We start from the raw sequence: 26,391 nt of genomic DNA, 5'->3' as shown, positions 1-26,391 counted from the left end.
GAGCCTGCACGCTGCAACTACTGAGCCCATGCGCTCTGGAGAGCACACACCACAATTAGAGAGAGGCCCACACGCCACAACGAAGAGCCCGTGCACTGCAATAAAAGATCCCGCATGCTGCAATGAAGATCCCACATGCTGCAACTAAGACCTGACGCAGCCAAATAAATAATAAATAAATAAAAATTTTTTAAAAAAGGAAAATAGCATAGCATGTCCACATAAATTTTTAATTGTGGAAAAAGAAGTATTGAGTATTTAACACCTGGGTTTTTTTAGTAGTCTGTTTAGGGCCTTAGTCTGTTCTCTACATTAATCTGTGCTGTGATGTGAAGGCATTTCAGCTGCAGTGAAATGAGCATTGTGATTAGCAGTGTGTGCTTTGGTGTCAGACTAGATTGGGGTTTAACTTCTGTCTCCAAAGTACACTGGGCCATGTGAACTTGTTAATCTCTCTTAAGCCTGTTTCTCTTGTGGAAATGAGAGTAAAATAGGTTAATATTTGTAAAGGTCTGAGTTCCTTCAGTTAAGAGATTGGCAAGGATCAGAAGTTTTGATACTCTTGTCAGTGAGGACGTGGAAGAAAATCGGTGTATTCATACATTCTTGGAGGGACTATATATTGATCAGACCTGTTTTGAGAGGTTAATTTGGCACTGTCTGTCAGCATCAACAGTGCACATAACCTTGATCCAGTAATTCCACTTGTAGGAATTCATCCTACAGATGTACTGAATTTGCACGTGTGTGCAGAAACATACCATGATAGGACAGCAAAAGAATGAAAACAATTTAAACATTCATTTATAGGGGACGAGTTAGGTATAATTAGAGTGCCCATACAACGAAATGCTGTGCAACTGTTTGAAAACTTTGTAACGGGGAATGTGGTTGAAAATTATGTCATCTTCCCATCTTGTTCCTCAAACTCGTATGTTCATAAATAAGCATATATTTTTAATTAAACGAATAGCTGCTGCTCTGCACCTTACGTTTTTCACTCAACAACATGTCTTAGCAGTTGTTCCATTTCAGTACATAGAACAGCCTCGTTACTAATAGCTGCATAGGATTTTGTTGTATGGGTGTACCATGATGGACTTAACCCATTCTTTACTCATGGAAATTTCAGTTGTTTCCAGTCTTCATTTCTTTATTTCTTATATAAATTTCCTTGGATGCTTTGGGCACATACAGGAGTATATTTGTAAGAAAACTTACTGGAACTGGAATTGTTAGGTCAATGAGTAGTCAGTTTTTATTTATTATTTATGTACTTATTTGTTTATTTTTTAGAGAAACACTTTATTTTTGGCTGCGTTGGGTCTTTGTTGCTGTGCACGGGCTTTCTCTAGTTGCGGCGAGTGGGAGCTACTCTTCGTTGCGGTGCACGGGCTTCTCATTGCGGTGGTTTCTCTTGTTGTGGAGCACGGGCTCTAGGCCTGCAGGCTTCAGTAAGTTGTGGCTCACGGGCTCAGTAGTTGTGGCTCGCGGGCTCTAGGCATGCAGGCTTCAGTAGTTGTGGCGTGCGGGCTCGGTAGTTGTGGCTCACGGACTCTAGAGCGCAGGCTCAGTAGTTGTGGCGCACGGGCTTAGTTGTTCCGCGGCATGTGGGATCTTCCTGGACCAGGGCTCGAACCTGTGTCCCCTGCATTGGCAGGCGGATTCTTAACCACTGCGCCACCAGAGAAGTCCCCAGTTTTTAATTTTTAATAGATATTACCAAGTGGTTTTCCATAGAGATATTTACTAGTTTATACGACCTTGAATAATGTATGAGTGAAGAAAGCAAGGCCCAGGATGTTAGAGTAGGATGTGATCTCATTTGTATTAAAAAGAAAAAAAAATGGGAGGATGGAATTAGAACATATACTTGTATGTGCATAGGATATATTTGGAAGGATACACTAGAATCACTCCACAATTGCTTCTGGGGAGAAGGACTGGGAATTTAGTGGAATGCAAACTTAGCGTGAGCCTTTTTGTACTGTTTGAGTTTTCTATCATTGTGTATATTACTTTTTCAGTTAAAAAAAAACTGATCGGGGGGGGGCTTGGCCTCTGCCCGGCCTCGGAGCCGGAGCCGGAGGTGTTACCCCAGAAGGGTCGCGCCAAGCTATCCCATCAGGCGGCGTACCCTGGGCAGGGCCCGGGCCAAGGGTCCAGGATGCTGAACGTCCCTTCCCAGTCTTTCCCGGGCTCCAGCTCGCAGCAGCGCGTCTCCTCCGGGGGGCATAGCAAGGTCCCTCTGAAACAGGGCAGAAGTCTTATGGATTGGATTCGACTGACCAAAAGTGGAAAGGACCTAACAGGATTAAAAGGAAGATTAACTGAAGTAACTGAAGAAGAACTTAAAAACCACAACAAGAAAGGTGATTGTTGGATATGCATAAGAGGCTTTGTTTATAATGCCAGCCCGTGTATGGAGTGTCCTCCTGGTGGAGAAGAGGAACTTATGAGAGCAGCAGGAGCGGATGGCACTGACCCTTTTGACCAGGCCTGTCCTGCCAGTTTTCCCAGAGCACAGAGTGCGTCACTCCTGATCTCCACCCTGCACTCCTTTCAGGGGGTGTTGAAGGTCAGCGGCTGCAGTGGCTAGTGACTTAGTCCTGGAAGAGGCAAGATGGTTCATCGTTGGGTCAACTATGAATCCATGCTGAAAGAATGCCTGGTTGGCAGGATGGCCGTTAAACCTGCTTTTCCTAAAGACTATCATGAGGAAAAGAAACTCTTAAACGGCATGCTTCCCAAGAGCCAAGTGACAGATCCACTTGCCAAAGAAGGGCCTAGTTCTCCAAGCTATGACTGGTTCCAAAGAGACGCTTTAGTCACCATTGTCATATATACTAAACAGAAGGATATCAATTTAGACTCAGTAATAGCTGATCACCGGGATGATTCCTTTAGAGCAGAAACAGTTATCAAGGATTATTCATATCTTATACATATTGCCCTAAGTCATGAGATTCAGGAAGATTTTTCTGTGCGAGTTGTTGAGAATGTGGGAAAAATAGAGATTGTCCTGAAGAAAAAAGAGAATACTTCTTGGAAATGCCTTGGTCATCCCCTGGAGAATCATAATTCACTTATTCCAAAGAAGGATACAGGTATTGAAATTGTGAAGCCATATACACCTGTATCTGATTCCTTATTCTCAGAGTTCAAGGAACCACTTCTTCCCAACAATAAATACATCTACTTTTTGATCAAAATCTACCCTGCTGGACTCTTCACACCAGAGCTTGATCATCTTCAGATTGGAGATTATGTTTCTGTAAGCAATCCCGAGGGCAATTTTAAAATATCCCAGTTCCAAGAATTGGAAGATCTCTTTTTATTGGCAGCAGGAACAAGCTTCACACCAATGGTTAAAGTACTGAGTTATGCTTTGACTAATATACCCAGTCTCAGGAAAGTGAAGCTGATGTTCTTCAATAAAACAGAGGATCACATAATTTGGAGAAGCCAGTTGGAGAAATTAGCATTTAAGGATAAAAGATTTGACCTTGAATTTGTTCTCTCAGCACCTACTTCTGAATGGAATGGCAAACGGGGATACATTTCACCAGCTCTGCTCTCTGAATTTTTGAAAAGAAGTTTAGACACGTCCAAGGTCCTCATCTCATTTGTGGACCATTGCCATTTACAGAACAAGGAATGAAGTTGCTGCATGATTTGAACTTTTCCAAAGATGAGATCCATAGTTTTACAGCATAATGAAGAGGGGTCATTCAACTGTGTTAGCTAAATTTGTGATTACTTAGGGTTTTTTAAAAGAACATTTTTGTGTATAGGTTAACTAGAATCCAGGTTTTAGTTTCTTAAATGAAATCAAATGTTTCTTCACTATAGATACCTTGTTGACTTTATTTTGTGCCATAACTTATTTTACTACTGATATTTGTCCTGGAAGGTCAATCATGGCAACAAGTATATACAGGATTCTTTGTTATGAATCACAAAGTTCCTTACCATTTAAACTGTATCACTGTTCTACAATAAGCTCCTATGTTTTATGACATGATAAAGCAAATGATCATTTTGATCACATTTCTATGCTGTAAGATGTCTGATTAGCAATACAGATTAAATTTTACATTGCACTGTAAACTCAGGAAATGATCATTTATGTCCTTGTTCTTACTATGAAAACATGGAATGTTATAACTTATTAAGTGATCCAAACATTTTGTGTGTCTATGGCCTTGATACAGAGTAGAATAAAAAATATTCTTAAGTTAAAAAAAAAAAAAAAAAAAACTGATCAGGGACTTCCCTGGTGGTCCAGAGGTTAAGAATCCGCCTTCCAATGCAGGGTACGTGGGTTCAATCCCTGGTCGGGGAGCTAAGATCCCACATCCCGAGGGGCAACTAAGCCCATGCACTGCAACTACTGAGCCCTTGTGCCTCAGCTAGAGAGCCCACGTGCTGCAAACTACAGAGCCCATGCGCTCTGGAGCCTGTGCACCACAACGAAGGACCTGCCTGCTGCAACTAAGACCTGATGCAGCCAAAAAAAAAAAAAAAAAAACTGATCAAAATAAAATGTGAGAAAAACAGCTAAGTGAATATATTTGGATATATGCACTCTTAATTTTTCTTTAATGCATAAGGTCTTTGGGGGATCTGGAGTCTGGCATCAACCCCTGTACGTGCATCCTGGCTGTGACACAAGTTATCAGAGTGGCAGTCATAGTCATTGGATTTTCTTTCTTTTGCGTATTATAAATCGTATACGTACAATAAAGTATCTTCCTTATAGAGTAAAACAACATTTTGTACTATAGTGGTCGTTTTAAACAAGAAAGACCATCCTAATGCAGTTGTGTGCTCTGTTTCTAGTTCAGGATGTTTATGATTATTTCCGGGCTGTCCTGCAGCGTGACGAGAGAAGTGAACGAGCTTTTAAACTAACCAGAGATGCTATCGAGTTAAATGCAGCCAATTACACAGTGTGGTAAGTAAGACACATCATTAATATTCCCTGTGTGAATGTCTCAGGTTTTAGTTTGGATGACTTTTTTCTTAACGTTAATTTTTATGAAAACAACAATTCACATATGAGTTTAAAAGTCAGAGACTGAATGAAAAATAGCAATCTCTCCTCTATTCCTTCTCACTACAGAGTCCCACTCCCCAGAGGCAACAACTCCTAGGTGTTTTTTCTTAAAATCACCTCTATATTCTTAATCATATGCTTGATTATTTTTAATTTTTTCATTTTAGACATTACTCCTTCTATGGAAGATACAGAGTTCAGTCTCCTATACTGTCTCCATCACAGTAATCAGTTCATGGTTCATGTGGACCCACATTTCATTGTATATTTACATTTCCTTTAACAGATTGGCTTTTTTATTTAGTTTTGTTCTCTTTTTACCAGCAAGTTATCTGTCTCCCAGACTCTGCTCATGTAGAATGTCTCGTTACTGTTGAGCACAGCAGGTAACCCTTCAGTTCCTTCCTTTCTTCTCCGAGGACTTGGGCACCGCGTGTCTGGTCCATAGCTCTTTCCTGTGTCGGGTCCCTGTTTCCTAGATCCCACATCTTTCTCTTTCCTGCTTTACTCTCATTTTATAGACCAGATCCTTGAATACAAGAAAACTCTTAGAAGGCTGTGATGGAAATTGTTACTGAGGTTTCGTAAATTTAAAAGTGTCTTCAGTCTCTTCGAGCTTTAGTGATAGAATTCTGGATTGGAAATCATTCTCCTTTAGATTTTTAAAACTGTCTTTCTGTTTCTTTCAGCCTCTATTGAGAAGATTCCCATTCCTTCATTTTAACCTTTTCTTTAGCTTTGGGAAATTTTTTTTTGTGTTATGTTCTTTTGATAATGTCTTCTCTCTTTCCTCTGTTGGCTGTCTCTGGAATGCCTTTTAGTTGCATGTTGTACTTCTGAGGTTGTCTTTTCTTACTTTTATCTCTTTTTATTTACTTTTGAGATTTCTTCAACTTTATCTTCTAACTGTTCTATCTGCACTCATTTTTAATTTACAAGAGCTCTTTTTATCTTCTCTGAATATTCTTTTTTAATAGCATCTTGTTTATTTCACGGATGGGATATGTTTTCACTTTTCTGTTTATTTGTTTTGGTCTCTTTAATGTAAACATTTTTCTCAAATGAGTGGTAATTCTTGGCTCTCCTTTCATACTTACAGTGGAAGCAGGAAAAACCTGATTTGGCATCTCTTCGTGTTGCAGGACTTGTCACCTAGAGGGCTTTACCGTGAAGTTAGCATGGAGGCACGGCTGTTTTGTTTGACGTCTTCATATGTCAGTATTTCTGGGTCTTTTCTCTTGACTACTTTGTTTCTCTGAAGAAGAGCTGTCTGAGGAGTGTACATTTGGCTGCCACAGTTCTGGGGGTCAAATCTGGCAGGGGAAGACAGGGGTGGGGGGCATCTCAGCTGTTCAGTGTATCAGCGTTTTAAATTTCCTTGTTTCCAGCCTTTACCTCACCCTGCCTTCTGCTGTGTCTGGTATTTCTTTCTGCTTTGGATTTTTCCAGAAAATAAAGCCACTTGTCTGCTGCCCAGGCTTTTTAGGAAAACCCTAGTCCTCCTTCTCCTGTGTGTTTTCTTTACTTTCACAAAACACACTTCACTTCTGGCGCTTCTAGTCACCGAATGTGTGTGGGATTTTTCCCCTACCAAGCAGTTCCCTGTGACACCATCTGGGTGTCCTACAGTTTAACTCAATTCTAACACTGTCTACCTGGAGGTAACGTCAGATCCCACAGGTTAAGGGCTCGGTCCCACAGGCCTGCCCCACCCCAATGCCAGTCGCACATCCTGTGCTTCTGACTGGTGGGCCATAAATCATAGGTTCCACGATCCCCTCCTTGGGTTCAACCGATTTGCTAGAGCAGCTCACAGAATTCAGTGAAACACTTACTTAGGTTTACCAGTTTATTAAATGGTATGATAAAACACAGAGATGCACAGCTGGATGAAAAGGTGCATAGGGCGAGGTCTGGGAGGGTCCCGAGCACAGGAGCTTCTGTTCCTGTGGGGCTGAGGTGCATCACCCTCCTGGTACATGGATGTGTTCACCCACCTGGAAGCTCTCCAAATCCCCTGCTGTTGGGATTTAATGGTGGCTTCCTTGCCTGGACACGATCGATTATTAACTCCATTTCCAGCCCTTCTCCCCTGTCTGGAAGATGGGAGGTGGGGCTGAACATTCCAAGTTTCTAATCAAGGCTTGGTCTTTCTGGTGACCAGGAGCCATCCAGGAGCCCAACCAGAATCACCTCAGTAGACGAGATGCCCGAGTGCTCTTATCACTCAGGAATTTACAAGGGTTTTAGGAGCTCTGTGTGAGGAAAAAAAAGACACACACACACACACACACACACACACACACACACACACACACACACACACACACACACACACCCCAGGTTGGGAGATGTTGTCACCTCTCTGCTCAGGGTGGGGGGAAGGATGTTGGCTGCTGAGGACTCTGTCTACATTTTAAACTGTTTTCAGCCCCACCCTTGACTTCCAGGTTCGGAAATACCTGATACATCTGATTTCTGAACCTTTCTTCCTCAGTTGACAGGTTTTTGGCACTTTCTGGTTTTCTAAGTCAGTCAAAACTATCAGCTTACCATTTTCCATCGTTTTGTTGACCTCTTCCAATTGCTGTGGTATCCCCTCATCCTTGTGGATTTATACCCTTTTTATTTCTTTACTGTCATTTTAGTAGGATTATCTAGAGCTGTTAGTGTGATCTTCCATCACTTTATGTCTCTAATATGCACATTTTTAGCTTGTAAGAAATTCCTGACTGTACACAGCTCAGAGCAACTTAGAATGCATTTAAAATTTCCTAAGTTTATTTGCTGTTTTCTTAAAAACGGTATACCTGAAATTACCCATATGAACCAGGCTGCCTGTATGTGTATGTGCTCTGTGAAGCCTCATTTTCTTTAAACTAATTATAATAGAGAAATACTGTCATCTCCTCTATTTAGCATTTCATTTTAAGAGATAACTTTTAAAGTAGTTTTTTTTGGGGGGTGGAGTCAAGATGGCGGTGTGGGAAGACACAGAGTTGGCATCTCCCCACAACTAGGGTGCTTGCCAGACACTGGTGGGGGACCTCTAAGCCCAAGGAGATGGGAGGAACCCCCAAGTGAACCGGTAGGATGTGGGGGGACTGAGCAGGGAGGAGAAGTGGAGGCCAGACAGGACCGGTGCCCTTGAGGGGTGGCTGAGAGGGGAGGGGTTCCTATGCCTGGAGGGACCCTCGGGGGCTCAGATCGGGGGGGAGAGTGCCCAGCATTTGCCCTACTCACTCGAGCCTGGGAAGCCTGCTGGGCTCCCAGGCTGGGTCCCCCGCCCTCCAAAGCCCCCTCTAGGATGCGTGGGTCCTGGAGGCATAGGAGGGAGGCCGGGGGAGAGGAGGAGAGGCAGCAGGAGGGGCCCTCCAGGATGGGAGGAGCAGGAGAGGAGCAGAGGGTGTTTGCCCTGCCCACGTGGGCCCAGGAAGCCAGCTGGGCTCCCAGCCCGGGTCCCCCGTCCTCTGAGACCAGAGGCAGACCTGGGCCCCTTCTGTTCCATTGAGCCTAAGCCCCACCCCCCACACACACCCCAGGGCCTTTTCCAGCCCTGTCAGTCGTAAGCATAGGCCCCGCCCACCACCCAAACCTCTCCCTTGCTTAGGCCCCACCCTCCACAGCCAAGGCCTTTTCTACCTTTGTTTTTTTTCCTTCTGCTCTTTTTTTTTCCCTTCTGCTCTTGTTTACTATTGTGGTTCTGTTTTACCTTACGGTTGTTTCATCTATATTTTTATTTTTATATTCTTTCTAACATATCTGTTAGTTTCCTAGTCTAATTTTATTTTTTACTCTTTCTTATTATTCTTTTTTTTTTTTTTTTTTTTTTGCTGCTCTGTGCAGCTTGCAAAATCTTGGTTCATGAGCCAGGGGTAGGACCGAAGCTCCTGCGGTAGGAGCTCCGAGTCTGAACCACTGGACTAACAGAGAACCTCAGACCCCAGGGAATATTCATCGCAGTGAGGTCTCCCAGAGGTCCTCATTTCAGCACCAAGACCCAGCCCTACCCAACAGCCAACAAATTCCAGTGTTGGACGCCTCAGGCCAAACAACAAGTAAGACAGGAACACAATCCCACCCATCAAAAAAAAAAAAATGAGACTGCAAAATATATGTCACAGATGAAGGAGCAAGGTAAAAACCTATAAGACTAAATAAATGAAGAGGAAATAGGCAATCTACCTGAAAAAGAATTCACAGTAATGATAGTAAAGATGATTCAGAATATCGGAAATAAAATGGAGGCACTGATTGAGAAAATAGAAGAAATGTTTAACAAACATCTAGAAGAACTAAAGAACAAACAGAGATGAACAACACAACTGAAATGAAAAATACACTAGAAGGAATCAATAACAGAATAACTGAGGCAGAAGAACGAATAAGTGAGCTGGAAGATAAAATGGTGGAAATAACTGCCGAGGAACAGAATAAAGAAAAAAGAACGAAAACAATTGAAGACAATCTCAGATAGCTCTGGGACAACACTAAATGCACCAACATTCAAATTATAGTGGTCCCAGAAGAAGAAGAGAAAAAGAAGGGGTCTGAGAAAATATTTGAAGAGATTATAGTGGAAAACTTCCCTAACGTGGGAAAGGAAATAGTCACCTAAGTCCAGGAAGCACAGAGAGTCCCGTACAGGATAAACCCTAGGATAAACACACCAAGACACATACTAAAACTAACAAAAATTAAATACAAAGAAAAAATATTAAAAGCAGCAAGGGAAAAACAAAAAATAACATACAATGGAATCCCCATAAGGTTAACAGCTGATTTTTCAGCACAAACTCTGCAGGCCAGAAGGGAGTGGCAAGGTATACTAGAAGTGATGAAAGACAAAAACCTACAACCAAGACTACTCTGCCCAGCAATGATCTTATTCAGATTTGATGGAGAAATTAAAAGCTTTTCAGACAAGCAAAAGCTAAGAGAATTCAGCACCACCAAATCAGCTTTACAACAAATGCTAAAGAAACTTCTCTAGGTGGGAAACATAAGAGAAGAATAAGACCTACAAGAACAAACCCAAAACAATTAAGAAAATGGTAATAGGAATATACATATCGATAATAACCTTGAATGTAATTGGATTAAATGCCCCAACCAAAAGACACAGACTGGCTGAATAGATATAAAAACAAGATCCATATATATGCAGTCTACAAGAGATGCACTTCAGACATAGGGACACATACAGGCGGAAAGTGAGGGGATGGAAAAACATATTGCATGCAAATGAAAATCAAAAGAAAGCTGCAGTAGCAATACTCGTATCAGATAAAATAGACTTTAAAATAAAGACTGTTACAGGAGATAAGGAAGGACACTACATGATGATCAAGGGATCAATCCAAGAAGAAGATATAACAATTATAAATGTTTATGCACCCAACATAGGAGCACCTCAGTACATAAGGCAAATGCTAACAACCAGGAAAGGAGAAATTGACAGTAACACAATAATAGTAGGGGACTTTAACAACCCACTTACCCAATGGACAGATCATCCAAACAGAAAATAAATAAAGAAACACAAGCTTTAAATGACACAATAGACCAGATAGATTTAATTGATATTTATAGAACATTCCACCCAAAAGTGGCAGAATACACTTTTTTCTCAGGTGCACACAGAACATGCTCCAGGATAGATCACATCATGGGTCACAAATCAAGCCTCGGAAAATTTAAGAAAATTGAAATCATATCAAGCATCTTTTCTGACCACAATGCTATGAGATTGGAAATCAGTTATAGGAAGAAGACTGTAAAAAACACAAATACATGGAGGCTAAACAGTGCACTACTAAATAACCAAGAGATCACTGAAGAAATCAAAGAAGAAATAAAAAAATACATAGAAACAAATGACAACAGAAACACAACTGAAAACCTATAGGATGCAGCAAAAGCAGTTCTAAGAGGGAAGTTTATAGCAATTCAGTCTCACCTCAAGAAACAAGAAAAGTCTCAAACAATGTAACCCTACACCTAAAGGAAGTAGAGAAAGAAGAACAAAGAAAACCCAAAGTCAGTAGAAGCGAAGAAATCATAAATATTAGAGCAGAAATAAATGAAATAGGAATGAAGAAAACAATAGCAAAGATCAATAAAACTAAAAGCTGGTTCTTTGAGAAGATAAACAAAATTGATAAACTCTTAGCCAGACTCACCAAGAAAAAAAGGGAGGGGATGCAAATCAATAAAACTAGAAATGAAAAAGAAGAAATCACAACTGACACCACAGAAATACAAAGGATTATAAGAGACTACTACAAACAACTATATGCCAGAAAAATGGACAACCATGAAGAAATGGACAAATTCTTGGAAAGGTACAATTTTCCAAGACAGAACTAGGAAGAATTAGAAAATATAAACAGACCTGTTGCAAGTAATGAAATTGTAATTAAAAATCTTCCAACAAACAAAAGTCCAGGGCCAGATGACTTCACAGGTGAATTCTATCAAACATTTAGAGAAGAGCTAACACCCTTCCTTCTCAAACTCTTCCAAAAAATTACAGAGGGAGGAACACTCGCAAATTCATTCTACGAAGCCACCATCACCCTGATACCAAAACCAGAAAAAGATATCACAAAAAAATAAAATTATAGACCAATATCACTGATGAACATAGCCACAAAAATCCTCAACAAAATACTAACAAACAGGACCCAACAAAATATTAAAAGGATCATACACCATGATCTAGTGGGATTTATCCCAGGGATGCAAGGATTCTTCAGTATACGCAAATCAATCAATGTGATACACCATATTAACAAATTAAAGAATAAAAAGCATATGATCATCTCAATCGATGCAGAAAAAGCTTTTGACAAAATTCAACACCCATTTATAAAAACTCTCCAGAAAATGGGCAAACCCATTTTCTGGAAATAATCCCATTTACCGTTGCAACAAAAAGAATAAAATACCTAGGAATAAACCTACCTAAGGGGGCAAAATACTTCTACTCAGAATACTATAAAGCACTGATGAAAGAAATCAAAGATGATGTAAACAGATGGAGAAATATACCATGTTCTTGGATTGGAAGAATCAATATTGTGAAAATGACTATACTACCCAAAGCAATCTACAGATTCAGTGCAATCCCTATCAAACTATCAATGGCATTCTTCACAGAATTAGCGCAAAAAATTTTACAATTTGTATGGAAACACAAAAGACCCCGAATAGCCGAAGCAATCTTGAGAAAGAAAAACAGAGCTGTAAGAATCAGGCTCCCCGACTTCAAAGTATACTACAAAGCTAGAGTAATCAAGACAGTATGGTACTGGCACAAAAACAGAAATATAGATCAATGGAACAGGATAGAAAGCCCAGAGATAAACCCATGCACATATAGTCACCTAATCTATGACAAAGGAGACAAGAACATACAATGGAGAAAAGACAGCCTCTTCAATAAGTGGTGCTGTGAAAACTGGACAGCTACATGTAAAAGAATGAATTCAGAACACTCCCTAACACCATACACAAAAATAAACTCAAAATGGATTAAAAACCTAAATGTAAGACCAGACACTATAAAACTCTTAGAGGAAAACATAGGAAAAACACTCATTGACATAAAACACAGCAAGATCTTTTTTATCCCGCCTCCTAGAGTAATGAAGATAAAAACAAAAATAAACAAATGGAACCTAATTAAAGTTAAAAGCTTTTGCACAGCAAAGGAAACCATAATCAAGACGAAAAGACAACCCTCAGAATGGGAGAAAATATTTGCAAATGAAACAATGGACAAAGGTTTAATCTCCAAAATATACAAACAGCTCATGGAGCTCAATATTGAAAAACAACCCAATTAAAAAATGCGTGGAAGACTTAAATAGACATTTTACCAAAGAAGACATACAGATGGCCAAGAGGCACATGAAAAGATGCTCAACATCACTAATTATTAGCGAAGTGCAAATCAAAACTACAATGAGGTATCACCTCACACCAGTCAGAATGGCCATTATCAAAAAATCTAGAAACAGTAAATGCTGGAAAGAGTGTGGTGAAAGGGAACCCTCCTGCACTGTTGGTGGGAAGGTAAATTGATACAACCGCTATGGAGAACAGTATGGAGGTTCCTTAAAAAACTAAAAATAGAACTACCATATGATCCAGCAATCCCACTATTGGGCATATACCCTGAGAAAACCATAATTAAAAAAGACATGTACCACAATGTTCATTGCAGCACTATTTACAATAGCCAGGACATGGAAGCAACCTAAATGTTCATCGACAGATGAATGGATAAAGAAGATGTGGCACATATATACAGTGGAATATTACTCAGCCATAAAAAGAAATGAAATTGAGTTATTTGTAGTGAGGTGGATGGACCTAGAGTCTGTCATACAAAGTGAAGTAAGTCAGAAAGAGAAAAACAAATACCATATGCTAACACATATATATGGAATCAAAAAAAAAATGGTACTGCTGAACCTAGTGGCAGGGCAGGAATAAAATCGTAAACATAGAAATGGACTTGAGGACATGGGGCAGGCGGGAAACTGGGGCAAAGTGAGAGTAGCATCGACATATGTACACTACCAAAAGTAAAATAGATAGCTAGTGGGAAGCAGCCGCATAGCACAGGGAGATCAGCTTGGTGCTTTGCGATGACCTAGAGGGGTGGGATGGGGAGGGTGGGAGGGAGGCTCACGAAGGAGGGGATATGAGGATATGTGTATACATATGGCTGATTCGCTTTGTCATACAGCAGAAACGAACACAGTATTGTGAAGCAATTATGCTCCAATAAAGATGTATTAAAAAAAAATTTAAAAAATAAAGTAGTTTTTTGTCTCATTATATATTGAGTTGGAATATTTTGAAATTTTGAAGTAAAAATAGACTAGAACTAATCATGTCTTTAGGGAAAAGGTGTTTTTAATGGTTTGACTTCACCTGTGAAGAAATTAAAAGAGAAACTTGTTTCATTTATAAGTAGCATTTTTATGGTGGTTCTAAAAGTAAAATATATGATAACGTTTATAATGAAATTAATTTATTATATGAGTAATGCATCTAAATGAGCAGGTTATACCATATGGGGAAAGAGATGTTTTTGATTCTTGTGTAATAGAACACTAGTAACCAGAGTATTACCTGGAAATAATCATTTGTTGGTTGTTTTCTGTCTCACATTTGCTGCCTTTCACTATTTTGCTTCAAAATGCTTGATTCTTCCATTCATCAGATAGTTCTATGAGTTTGGACAACCACAAGCGGTTAAATTGCTGAATTATTGGTTATATAGAGTACCTACCAAAAAATGTGTCTATGTTGTTGTCTTGTGACTTCATTTGATACTGTGGCTGGGCAATTTATGTGGAGTAATGAGACTTTGGATGCTTGATGTTTGCTGTAGGCATTTTCGGAGAGTTCTCTTAAAGTCACTTCAAAAGGATCTACATGAGGAAATGAACTACATCACGGCAATAATTGAGGAACAGCCCAAAAACTATCAAGTTTGGTAAGATGAAAATAGGAAGGAAATAAGTCACTATGCTAATAGTACCTGCCAATGGGTGACGAAACCATAGGGAACTGTTTGTTTCTTTATAATTACAGTGCTTGCATTGGAGCTAATGTCACCAGTCTTACAGTGTTGTTGGGAGTAACTGAGATAACTTTATGTTTAGTGCTTGAAGTGGTGCTTGACCCATAGTTAACACTCAAATGTTTGCTGCCGTAATTATTTCAAACTTCGACATTAGCACGTAATAGTACTAGAGTCAGGAAAAAATTTGAGTGAAAAATCTGAAAAAATGTTTCTATTCAGTGTGTTATAAAATGACTCTCTGGTATTTCATCTTTTATTCATTTGTTTATTAAAAATTTTTTTATTGATGCTGGGGGTACAAAGATGAATGAGACACAGTCTAAAAGGGAAAGCAAATAATAAAACCAGTTACTTTACAGAACAGTGTGAAAAATATAATGGTAGGGTTTTTTACAGTGTGTATTTGTTCTAAAAGTTAAGCCCCTAACTTAGACAGGAGGATGGGGGAGCAGGACACAGTGGGGGAAAAGAGAAGTTATGGGACAGGAGGGCAGAGAACAAATAGGAAAGAAAGAATCCAGACAGTACCCAGCATTTAGTGAGCCCCCCATGAATGGTAGCGACTGTGGTGATGGAGGTGACGGTCGAGGAAGAGCAGGAGGAGGAGAGAAGGAGGTGGCGTTGCCGTGGTCATGGTGAAGGAGACGCAGCAGCATGGTGTCCGTCAAGAGCTGTCTCCACTTCTGTGCCACTGACTGCCTGCTCTTCATGCAGGGCTTGCCTCCATTTGATGTTTTTCCAATGTAATGACTGGGACACACACCACCCTGTCTTTATGCCTGAGATTTAAGGATGATTTCTGAGAAGAAAGACTGCTGAGGCAAAGAGAATATTCTTGGAAGAAGAGGCATGAAAGAGCTTGGTGCACTCCAGGAACTGCATGTAATTCCATGTGATTAGAGTACGTTTGGGGGCCCTAGGACGAGATCATAAAGGGCCTTATGAACATTGGTAAGGGTTTGGGGTTTGATCTTAGCTGCAGTGGAGAGCTCCTGACAAATTTTAATTAAGGAAGTAATATGATTAGATTTGTGTCTTAGGAGCTTTACCCTGACAGCAGGGTGGAGGATAGCGGAAGAGGCTCACAGTTCTGGCGGGCCATGGCAGTGTAGGGGCCAGGGGAGAGTGTGGTAGGGTATGGGAGAGAGAAGGGTACATGTGAGAGAGGTTTTGGAGGCAGAAGCAACAGGCTTTGAAGTTAAACTTATCAGGGGAGTGACAGAGAAGAATGATGTCTATATTTTTGGCTTGACCATTGGGTGAATGGTGGTGCTGACCACTTGGGGAATTTTGGGAAACAAAGCAGCACATTTTTGGGAAAGAAGGGTGGATTCAGTACTAGACAAGTAGAATTTGATGTGCTTATGGAAAACCTGTGTAAAGTTGTCCAGTTGTCCAGTAAGTGATTGAAAAATGCTCCTCTGGAGTGGCAGTCCCCGCTCTGGATGAGGATGCTCAGGGAGAATTAGAGAAGGTTGGGGACAGAGCATTGGTGAGCATCCGCATCTGAGAGGCAGAGAGGTGGTCCAGGACGACTGAGGAAGGAAACCAGAAGTTAGTGTCCTCACAGGAACCAAGAGAAGGGAGAGTTTCAAGAAGAAAGTGATGGATGGCAGTATCAGCTACTGCTGAGAGGTCGAGGAGAGCAAGGGCTAGAGATGACCAGTGGGATTGTTAAGTAGGCGGTTGCCAGTGACTGGTCTTGGCATGAGCAGTTCTCCCACCAGGGGCAGGGCAGGGCAGGGCTGGGAAGAGGAAATGAGCCACGGAGCAGTGCTTGAATCACTAATGGGAGATGCAATTGGCTGTTGAGAAAGAAGATGGAGCAAGCAGCTAGTCAGGACTGTGTCTTTGGGTCTTGTTTTTCCAAGTGGCAAAGACTTCATGGTGTGGGGAGAGTTACTGGAAAGAGAGAAGGTGAGAATTCTGGAGAAAAGGGGGATAGAGTAAGGGCTTGCTTGGAGTTGGGAAGAGATCCAACACATACGTTAGCCTTAGGAGAAGGAACAGCTCCCCAGCTGTGGACACATGTGGAGAGTGAACTGTTCTCTGGCCCAGTTGGCTAATAATAATCTGTATGATCAAATACTCTCGTTAAGGAGTACAAACCATAAGTAGTTACTTAATTTTCAAAGAATTAGAACATAATAGATCTGACAGTGAGTAACTGAACATTTGGCAAAGCATGGAAGTGCTAGCTGTTGTGGATTTCCATTTGTAGAATTTTAAACAACTTTACCTCTGTAGCTTCTTTCTTTGTAAGTGCATGATGGTTGCATTCCTGAGAAATTGCCTTATAAAAGAGTTGTTTTAGTGACAAAAGTGATTAGCTAGAGAGTTTCAGTCCCTCATTTAAAAGGCATTGACCCTTCGGAATTAAGGTGCTTTTATGTAAATATTTGGAGGTTATAGCTCCAGAAGGGAGTTCCCTTGGTGGTCTAGTGGTTAGGATTCGGCGCTTCCACTGCCGTGGCCCAGGTTCAGTACCTGGCCGGGGAACTGAGATCCCACAAGCTGTGTGTTGCGGCCAAAAAAAAAAAAATCCAGAAAAGTACTTGAAGAGATATATAAACTATGTACCATTTTATCTTAAAAGAAAAAATAATCCAGACATCACAAGCATTCTCAGCATTTGATTACATCTAGTTTTTGCTGAAGAGAAGTAGCTTCCTTTTCTGGACACTGCAGATTCTGTCATTAACACGTTGGCACCTATCGTTATGAAAAACAAAATATAAAGACACCCAGAGCGGGCTTCCCTGGTGGCTCAGTGGATAAGAATCCACCTGCCAATGCAGGAGACACGGGTTCGAGCCCTGGTCCGGGAAGATCCCACATGCCGCGGAGCCGCTAAGCCCATGTGCCACAACTACTGAGCCTGCGTTCTAGAGCCCGCGAGCCACAACTCCTGAGCCTGCACTCTAGAGCCTGCAAGCCACAACTACTGAGCCCACGTGCTGCAACTACTGAAGCCCACATGCCTAGAGCCCGTGCTCCACAACAAGAGAAGCCACCGCAATGAGAAGCCCGCGCACTGCAATGAAGAGTAGCCCCCGCTCGCCGCAACTAGAGAAAGCCCGTGTGCAGCAACGAAGACCCAACACAGCCAAAAATAAATAAAATTTTAAAAATTTAAAAAGAAAAAAAGAAACCCAGAGCAGCTGCTGTTGGAAACCTGGCAGGTTTTAATTACGGTACATTCTAAATTGCCCACTCCGCTAGTTGCTATTATATCTAGTATAGTACAAGTAATGCAAATCCTGTATGCCAGGTCACTTTTTATTAAATTCACTATGAAAACTTATGCTGTAAGATCAAACCCCTGTATTTAATTAATACTCTTTAAATCATAGAACATCAGAGAGAGCTTCTTAGTATTTTGTTCTGAGAAGTCATTTTGACACACTGGAGGACCTAATTCTTAAGTTTTTCCTGAATTATAGAATTTACCAGTAACCTGGAAAAATAAATTATTAATGTACTCACTGACTTGGAAGACTTCTTAAATTATTTGGAAACCGTTCCCTCTAGGATCTTCCTCTTGGTAGTATCTTGCCTTCTTAATATTCTCTAAGATGAATTTTTAAATTTTCCATGCGTGTAGAATAGGTCACCCATTAAGCATTAAATCTTTCCCCTTTCCCCCATTATCCCTGTTCACTTTTAGTATAATGAATACTAATGGTTTTTTTTAAAAAAACAGCTTCACTGAGATATAATTCACATATCATACTATTTACCCATTTAAGGGGTATATATGTGCAGCCATCACCACAGTGAATTTTAGAACATTTTCACTAATAGATTTTTATAGATATTTCAGCTAAAGAAAATTATAAAAATAGAACCCAATAGAGAACTCTTAGAAGTATTTTCCTGGTACAGAAACTCCTGTTTTGACAGACTTGCAACTTGTCATAGCTACTTGCCAGAGAAGAAGTGAATTCCATTCTGCTCACAAACTGGTAGAATAAGAAGTTGCTTGAATGGTGGCACTTAGGACTTAAGGAAAACTGACAGCATGTTGATAACCAGAGGGGCTTCCATACTTGATAAAATAGTATCACATTTCCCATAATCTCATTGTGACATCTGGGCATGTTGAAAAATTCTTTCACAGGGTACTGTGGTTGTCAAGAGATTACTGTACTTTCAGATTTAGCTTGAGATAAACCTTCTTTAAGCTCTTATTATCTGGTTTCATTTTACGTGCAAATCACTGTTTTATGTTTCTCAGCTGTTACTTAGTGTTCTGAAATTTTTTCTCTTAGCGTTTATTGTGTAGTACCTTTTCTTTCTAGTAGAGTCTTGAGAATTAGAAATAAATCGCTGTTTCTTGAGCGTCCCTCCACATCACCTAACACATGCAGCTGATACTTTCATTTTGGGGTAAATAAACACGAAACTTCTCTCGACTTTAGGCATCATAGGCGAGTGCTAGTGGAATGGCTGAGAGACCCATCTCAGGAGCTTGAGTTTATTGCTGATATTCTTAATCAGGATGCAAAGAATTATCACGCCTGGCAACATCGACAGTGGGTTATTCAGGTATTGCCTTTCTTGTGTTTTGCAGATTTTTATTTTTTTAACTGAATTAAATAATTTAATTACTATTAAATTGTAGTGTACTTAAACTGAAACACACATGTAGATCATTACAAACAATATATAATAATTAAGAATTATTCAGATACTTAATTAAACCTGACATCCTTCATGTTGGTTAACCTTTATAATCTCTTTGGATATGTTGGTGAGTAACTTCACATTAAAGAAGAATAATAGTGACTTTTTAAATACTTTTTGGATTGAATTTGTGTCACGTATTTGCTAGCAAATTGAATAGAAAAAGTAGTTGTAAATTTTTAATACAGCTGTGTTATTTTAATTAACAAGGACGTATTACATATTACGGTTTTGCATGCATAAACTTTGAAATATGATTTTACAGTAACTGTTGTACATTTTATTTCTGCCCACTTGTTAAAATTTTATGCTAAATCCTGAATAGAAGAAAACATTTATGGGACTTCCCTGGCGGTCCACCGGTTAAGATTTCGCCTTACAATGCAGGGGGTGCAAGTTCGATCCCTGTTTGGGGAGCTAAGATCCCCCATACCTTGGGGCCAAAACACAAACCATAAAACAGAAGCAATATTGTAACAAATTCAATGAAGACTTTTAAAAATTGGTCCACATCAAAAAAGTCTTTAAAAAAAAAAAGAAAAGAAAATAGTTATAACTCCCACTCTGGGCATTTTTATTTATTCCAGCAAACAATTGTAGTGTTGTGTCTGGTGAATTTTTTCCAGGGATTGCTACTTTCTGCACTGTTCATTATACCAAGAGTATTTCACCAAAAAATTTATTGCTTAAAAATTTAAACTTTTCCAAATTTGATTAAAGGAATACATTTTTTAAAGACATTTAGTATTTTTATTTTTTTATGAAATTCTAGTTTTTTGCTAGTATCAAATAAGCAATATATCTCCGTTAGCTTTTTCATAGTTAACGTCCCCAACTTTTGTGGCATTTGTACGTTTTGACCTTTTACTCCTTTTTCAAATTGTCTTTGTTGGTTCTCTTCTCTCCATAATTTTTTAAATTAAAACAGCTTTGTAATGTAAAAATTTATATCTAAATCCAATTGTATATTTATCTACATGTATTTTAGCATTTTTGAATACTTCCCTTTTACTTAATATATGTAATAATGTCAAATCACATCAAATTAATATACAGTAGTACAGTTAATCATTGTCTTATTACTGAGTTTGGTTTTTTTCTTCCACATTTTTACCATAAACAATGCATAAGGATTTAGTTAGGTATACTTTTTTTTTTTCTTTTGATTTAATTCTTTAGAGTAGTTCTTGGGTCAAAGTTAAAACATGCTGCTTGGTATCTAAATTGTTTTCCACAAGATGCTACTGAATGACAGCCACTCTGGCTGCTCACTCTCACTTCCTAATTTTTCCTTCCTCATCGCCATTCCTCTGTCTTTGATGACTTTTCTTTCCCCGCCATTTCCCTGACCTTCAGCATCCCTCTCCTCCAAATATGTGATGAGTCCATGTCTTCAGTTCTACCTGCTTAGCTTTGCTGAAGTTTTATTTATTTTTTTTTATTGTTAATAAATGATAAGACATTTCTAATTGGATGTTTTATTTTGTATTTTCTTTTAGGAATTTAAACTTTGGGATAATGAGCTGCAGTATGTAGACCAACTTCTCAAAGAGGATGTGAGAAATAACTCTGTCTGGAACCAAAGATACTTCGTAATTTCTAACACCACGGGCTACAATGATCGTGCTGTTTTGGAGAGAGAAGTCCAGTTAGTAATCACTTGTTCACTCGTTAAAAGAATATTTGTTTGCCTACCATGTCTCATGTTACTACTGAGGTACAGGGCATAAAGGCGTTGGGATACAGCAAAGATCAAGATTGCCCCAATCCTACCCTTATAGAAGTAATAAGACAGAATACTTACATGAAACCTATAATGATAAATTTACGAATAATATAGTGTATAGCAGCGGTCCCCAAGCTTTTTGGCACCAGGGACTGGTTTCGTGGAAGACAATTCTTTCACGGACCGGGGGTGGGGTGGGGCTGGTGGTGGGATTGGTTCAGGTGGTAATGTGAGCAATGGGGAGTGTCCACAGCCTGGGGGTTGGCGGCCCCTGGTGTATAGTAAACCTTTACTTTGTAGTGCCTTAAGTTTCTTGAAATATTGTTGCTACTGTAGATTGAGAAGAACTCAGATTTCATAGTATCTAGGAAGCTTTATTTTAAAACTATCTCATTAAATTTTAGATAACAGTCCCCAGATGCCATGTTACTCTAGTGCAGGGTTTGGGCCAATGAGTCTTTGTTGTCCTGTGCATTATAGGATGTGTGGCTGCATTCTCAGCCTTTATACCCTATATCTCAGTAGTAAACCCCACCCCAGCCCAAATCACCCCCAGTTGAAAACTGCTCTAGCATACAAAATGCTGTTATACGATCTAGAAATTTCTGAATTGGCATGAATTTCTGTATTCTGTCCATAAACCTCTTTTCTGACTTTGTCTAATTTGTCTCAGTGTCTTGATTGAAATTTGAATATGTTTATTGTCTTTATAGCCTGATGAGATCATAATCATATTTTAATTATAAAAGTTGTTTCAACAGCTCCTAGGAAGAGCTGATTTTATGGTACATCTGCCTCTCATCTCCCTTGCCCTTACTTCTGCTTGGATCAGGGCAGTTGGCTCTAATTTTATCTGTTCTATATATAGGGTTCTGGTGATTTAAATTTTAAAAAAGCACACACACACACAGTCTCCAATCTAGTGTCCTATATTAACTCTCTTCTCCAGCCTTCTTTCTTTATAATATTCATAATTTTCGTAATGCTGAATGAGTTTATTATTACTTTCTGTGAAAAAAAATGCTGTTAAAACAGCACTGCAACAAAACTAAGATTACTAAACTTTAGTCAGTGACTAACTCATTTGAGCAAGTATATAGTGAAGCAAAGTTCTGTAACTCCCTTGGAATTTTTTGTAACTGGATTTAAATTACAATTAATAATCTGGTTAAGGGGAAGAGAAAAGTAGGGAGTGTCCATTTGGAATGGAATCACATCATAGTTTGCAGGTACTTTTGTTTTGGAATATAAGAAATATGCAGTTGTTGGTTTCTTATTTTTATTCTTTGTCTATATAATCTCCATGCTTGTCTATTTTTTATTACAGCTTCCAAGATTATTTAGTTCTCCTTTTTCAATGAGTAATGATTTTTCTGGCATAAGTATGTCTTAGACATTTTCCCCAAGATTGCTTCAGCGAAAAAAGGACAGTCTCCTTGTTGTAGCTGACATTTCCTTCAGAGGGAAAGCCTAAGTGAAAGGAAGTCTCCAACATTAACTTCTTTTCCATTTGTGAACTGAGCCTTCGTATTACTTTGTAAATAAGAATTGACCATTGCAGCCACGAGGGAGTCTCTAATTCAGATATAACCTAGGGAGGTACCAAGTCCACCAGCAGAGATAAGTGAAAGCTCATGTCCAAGCTGTGCCACCATCATAGGAAGACTGTTTCTCATTATTGCACTGCTCTTGCAGAGTTATACACATGTTTATTTGTGGTCTTTTTCTTACAGGTACACTCTGGAAATGATCAAACTAGTACCACATAATGAAAGTGCATGGAACTATTTGAAAGGGTAAGAGGTTGTTTTTGCTTTTTTTTTTTTTTAACCTGCTAACATGAGTCATCATGGAATATGTTCCATAATAAGATTCCAAAAGGACACTAAAGAATTTTCCATTTTTCTGGATCTAAGAGCAGAAGTGCAACAGCGTTATGATAACACCCAAGAACAGTACCCTCTACCCTTTCCTTAACCTCCCAGGCACATACCAGCACAGTTTTTAGAATAGTCCATGAGTAGACAGTGACACAATTTTAACAGCATTTATGAATCCTGGTGTCTTTATGTCACAGAACGGAATACACACACCAGTTTCTGTTCAGCTCAGGATCACGGGAAGACAAGACAAATCACTTACAAACAGATTGCACAGACGCATAGCCACTCTTTGTGTTGTCATTTCCGGATATCTCCTGTTACAAGTCTCACTCCTTAAATCAGCAAGGTTTCTCTTGCCACTGACATCACCTGGCTCCTTGTCAAACTTAAGGGTCTCCAAGGAAACAGGCCCAAAGAGCACAAAGCATGGAGCTCAGTCACATTTGGAGATCTGTCAGAGCTTGGGGCCTATAATATCTGGAGAGCTAAAGGGATGAATAACCATCTCAAGACACAGAAATGTCTCTCCTGTTTTTTTCCTTCACTTTTAATTTTAAGAAAATGGAGTTTTTTTCCTTTAATTTTGTATGTTGCAGTTTGACTTACAAATGATTATTTTTAAACTTCATTATTCTTTTTAGCTAATTTTACCCAGCTCTTAATTATGCATGATAAAGCTCACATTTAATTTAAAAATTTCATTTCATTTCAACCTCATTCAAAATGTTTCCTTTTCTTGCTTATATCACAGGGGTCATTTTCTCTTGATCTTTCTACTGTTTTTGTTCTTCCTTCTCAAAATTGGGAATAATTTTTTTTTTTTTTTTAGGATTTTGCAGGATCGTGGTCTTTCCAAGTATCCCAACCTGTTAAATCAATTACTTGATTTACAACCAAGTCACAGTTCCCCCTACCTAATTGCCTTTCTCGTGGACATCTATGAAGACATGCTGGAAAACCAATGTGACAACAAGGAGGACATTCTTAATAAAGCATTAGAGGTAAGCTGGCAGGACTCAGCGATTTCTTCTTGGAGCCTCAAAGCTGGGTCTGCCCAGCGACACCAGTATTCACGCCCCTTTCAACACAGCCACTCAGAATTCCGTGCAGGGCTATTCTGCTGTTTAGGGCGACACCCACATCACTAGTGCACATAGTATGTGACTCTAGTGGTGTATCTCATTTGATCACGACCTGAATGAAACTGTACTAGTCCAAACGCATTTGCCCTAGGGATTGAATTACACATTTCCTTTAATGAATTTTTGTTGTTCATTTTCAGTTATGTGAAATCCTAGCTAAAGAAAAGGACACTATAAGAAAGGAATATTGGAGATATATTGGAAGATCTCTTCAAAGCAAACACAGCACAGAAAGTGACCCACCTACAAATGTACAGCAATAACACCATCTAGAAGAACTTGATGGGATGCTTTTATTTTTCTAAGAGACTCAGGAGTTAAAAACCAGAGCGATCATCCCCTTTGCCTGTGGTGTGAAACGTACATTACACGGGCACTGCTTTTTAACATGAACCCAGTGTGATGCTCCTGGGGTGCTGCTGCTGTTCAGACTGGTTCTGAGTGATTTGATTCTTGTTAAGCAGAGTGATTCAGGGGAGGGAGGAGAAACAGGAAGTCCCCAGAGGAACTTGGTAGCCTTTCAGCATTCACTGTAACCCCTTAGCAGCAACTCCCCTAAACGGTGTATGTGTCAGGATTTGCAGCGTTAATGTTTGCAGGCAACGCGTATGTAAAGGACATGAGTCACTTACATTTCAGTTCAGAAAGCAGGGAGTGCAGTTGTTACATTAGAGCTGCTCTGCCACACTCACAGTATCTTGCTATCACTGTAACCAACTAATGCCAAAAGAATGGTTTTGTAATAAAATTATAGCTGTATCCTAAAACAATGCCATAGTGGTTTGACTTTTTAAATAGCATTTAACTATATACAGGGGACATTGTCTCGGCTTAGAAAAGCAATTGAGGAAGGATATATTGCTATAAAACTGAAGAAACCAGAAACATGACTATGTTAAAGGAAATGTAATTAAAATGTGAAGTGGTCAGTTCTTGACTACAAGCAAGAAAATTCACTCAAGGTGGTTTAAAACTCACAGGGTTTATTGAGGTATATAGGTAGCTCACAGAATAATTACCCGATCTTCCAGAAATATGTCCCAAAACCCCACTGCAGAACTGGAGCATCACATTGCTGTTGCCTGTGCTGGGATCAGGAACTGCTGTGCTCCACCACATTCCACGCAGGCTCACCTGCTTCCCTTCCCACAGGACGTGGCTCCAAAGTAAAGGCTCACTTTAGTGCATCTGATCGGAAAGAACCTAAAGGACATCGAACACCCTTAACTGCAAAAAGGAATCTGGGAAATGTAGTTTATAGCTTTCCAGCCTACACGCTTCAGGAAGACATGCTAGAAAGGAGTTGAAGGTTGAACAAGAGAGTTTCTGTGTACCTGCACGTAATTAAATCTCACCTTATCAATAAAGAATTTTTGTTCAGTGTTCAAAGCACCAAACTATAACTCAAGAAATTATATAGAGTAGAACAGGGAATTCCCTGTCAGTCCAGTGGTTAGGACTCAGCCCTTTCACTCAGGGGCCTGGCTTCAATCCCTGATCAGGGAACTAAGATCCTGCAAGCTGCGTGGTGCAGCAAAAAAACAAACCAAAAAAAAAAAAGAACAGTTATCTCAAGAATTCAGAAAATAACGATATATTTTTTAAATTATTTATTTATTTGGCTGCACCACGTCTTAATTGCAGCATGTGGGACCTTTAGTTGTGGCGTGTGGGATCCTCAGTTGCAGCATGCGAACTCTTAGTCGTGGCATGTGGGATCTAGTTTCCTGACCAGGGATCGAACACGGGCCTTCTGAATTAGGAGCACAGAGTCTTAGCCACTGGACCACCAGGGAATTCCCACAATATATTTTTTAAACAAACATTTTTTTTTCTGGCCATGCTGCACAGCTTGTGGGAACTCCCAATAACAGTATTTTAATAATTCCTGGAGAAACTACCATATGACCCAGCAATCCCACTCCTAGGCATATATCCAGAGAAAACCATAACTCAGAAAAACACATGCACCTCAGTGTTCACTGCAGCACTATTTACAATAGCCAAGACATGGAAGCAACCTAAATGTCCACCAACAGATGAATGGATAAAGAAGATGTGGCACATATATACAGTGGAATATTACTCAGCCGTAAAAAGGAACGAAATAGTGCCATTTGCAGAGACGTGGATGGACCTAGAGACTGTCATACAGAGTGAAGTAAGTCAGAAAGAGAAAAATATTGTGTAATATCACTTATATGTGGAATCTAGAAAAATGGTACAGATGAACTTATTTGCAAAGCAGAAATAGACACACAGATGTAAAGAACAAACTTATGGATACCAGG

General features: G+C 39.6%; 2 protein-coding genes across 3 annotated transcripts in view; both read left to right on the top strand.

The window, feature by feature from the left end:
- FNTA (farnesyltransferase, CAAX box, alpha) overlaps positions 1 to 24,870 on the top strand; it is a 32,280-nt gene extending 7,410 nt beyond the window's left edge. The window contains exons 3-9 of one of the 2 annotated variants that reach the window (XM_061177272.1): positions 4,843 to 4,957; positions 14,469 to 14,573; positions 19,085 to 19,211; positions 20,849 to 20,997; positions 22,809 to 22,871; positions 23,788 to 23,959; positions 24,241 to 24,870. In XM_061177272.1, coding sequence (XP_061033255.1) covers positions 4,843 to 4,957; positions 14,469 to 14,573; positions 19,085 to 19,211; positions 20,849 to 20,997; positions 22,809 to 22,871; positions 23,788 to 23,959; positions 24,241 to 24,363 — 854 coding nt within the window. In that variant the 3' untranslated portion in view covers positions 24,364 to 24,870. The remainder of the gene's footprint in view (positions 1 to 4,842; positions 4,958 to 14,468; positions 14,574 to 19,084; positions 19,212 to 20,848; positions 20,998 to 22,808; positions 22,872 to 23,787; positions 23,960 to 24,240) is intronic. The other variant, XM_061177273.1, reaches the window with a different exon arrangement.
- Positions 2,156 to 3,683, top strand: LOC133081347 (cytochrome b5 reductase 4-like). Its single transcript, XM_061177451.1, has 2 exons — positions 2,156 to 2,501; positions 2,619 to 3,683. The coding sequence occupies exons 1-2, from the start codon at positions 2,168 to 2,170 to the stop codon at positions 3,659 to 3,661; spliced, it is 1,377 nt and encodes a 458-aa protein (XP_061033434.1). The 5' UTR covers positions 2,156 to 2,167; the 3' UTR covers positions 3,662 to 3,683.
- Positions 24,871 to 26,391: the final 1,521 nt, after the last annotated feature.

This window comes from Eubalaena glacialis, chromosome 20, assembly GCF_028564815.1.
Source record: "Eubalaena glacialis isolate mEubGla1 chromosome 20, mEubGla1.1.hap2.+ XY, whole genome shotgun sequence".
NCBI lineage: Eukaryota > Metazoa > Chordata > Mammalia > Artiodactyla > Balaenidae > Eubalaena > Eubalaena glacialis.
This window is presented reverse-complemented; position numbering and strand designations above follow the sequence as displayed.

Coding starts and splice junctions, on each gene's coding strand:
- LOC133081347 (XM_061177451.1), top strand. CDS start 2,168: ATGCTGAACGTCCCTTCCCAGTCTTTCCCGGGCTCCAGCTCGCAGCAG. Junction 2,502..2,618: donor TGACCCTTTTGACCAGGCCT/GTCCTGCCAGTT, acceptor GTCCTGGAAGAG/GCAAGATGGTTCATCGTTGG.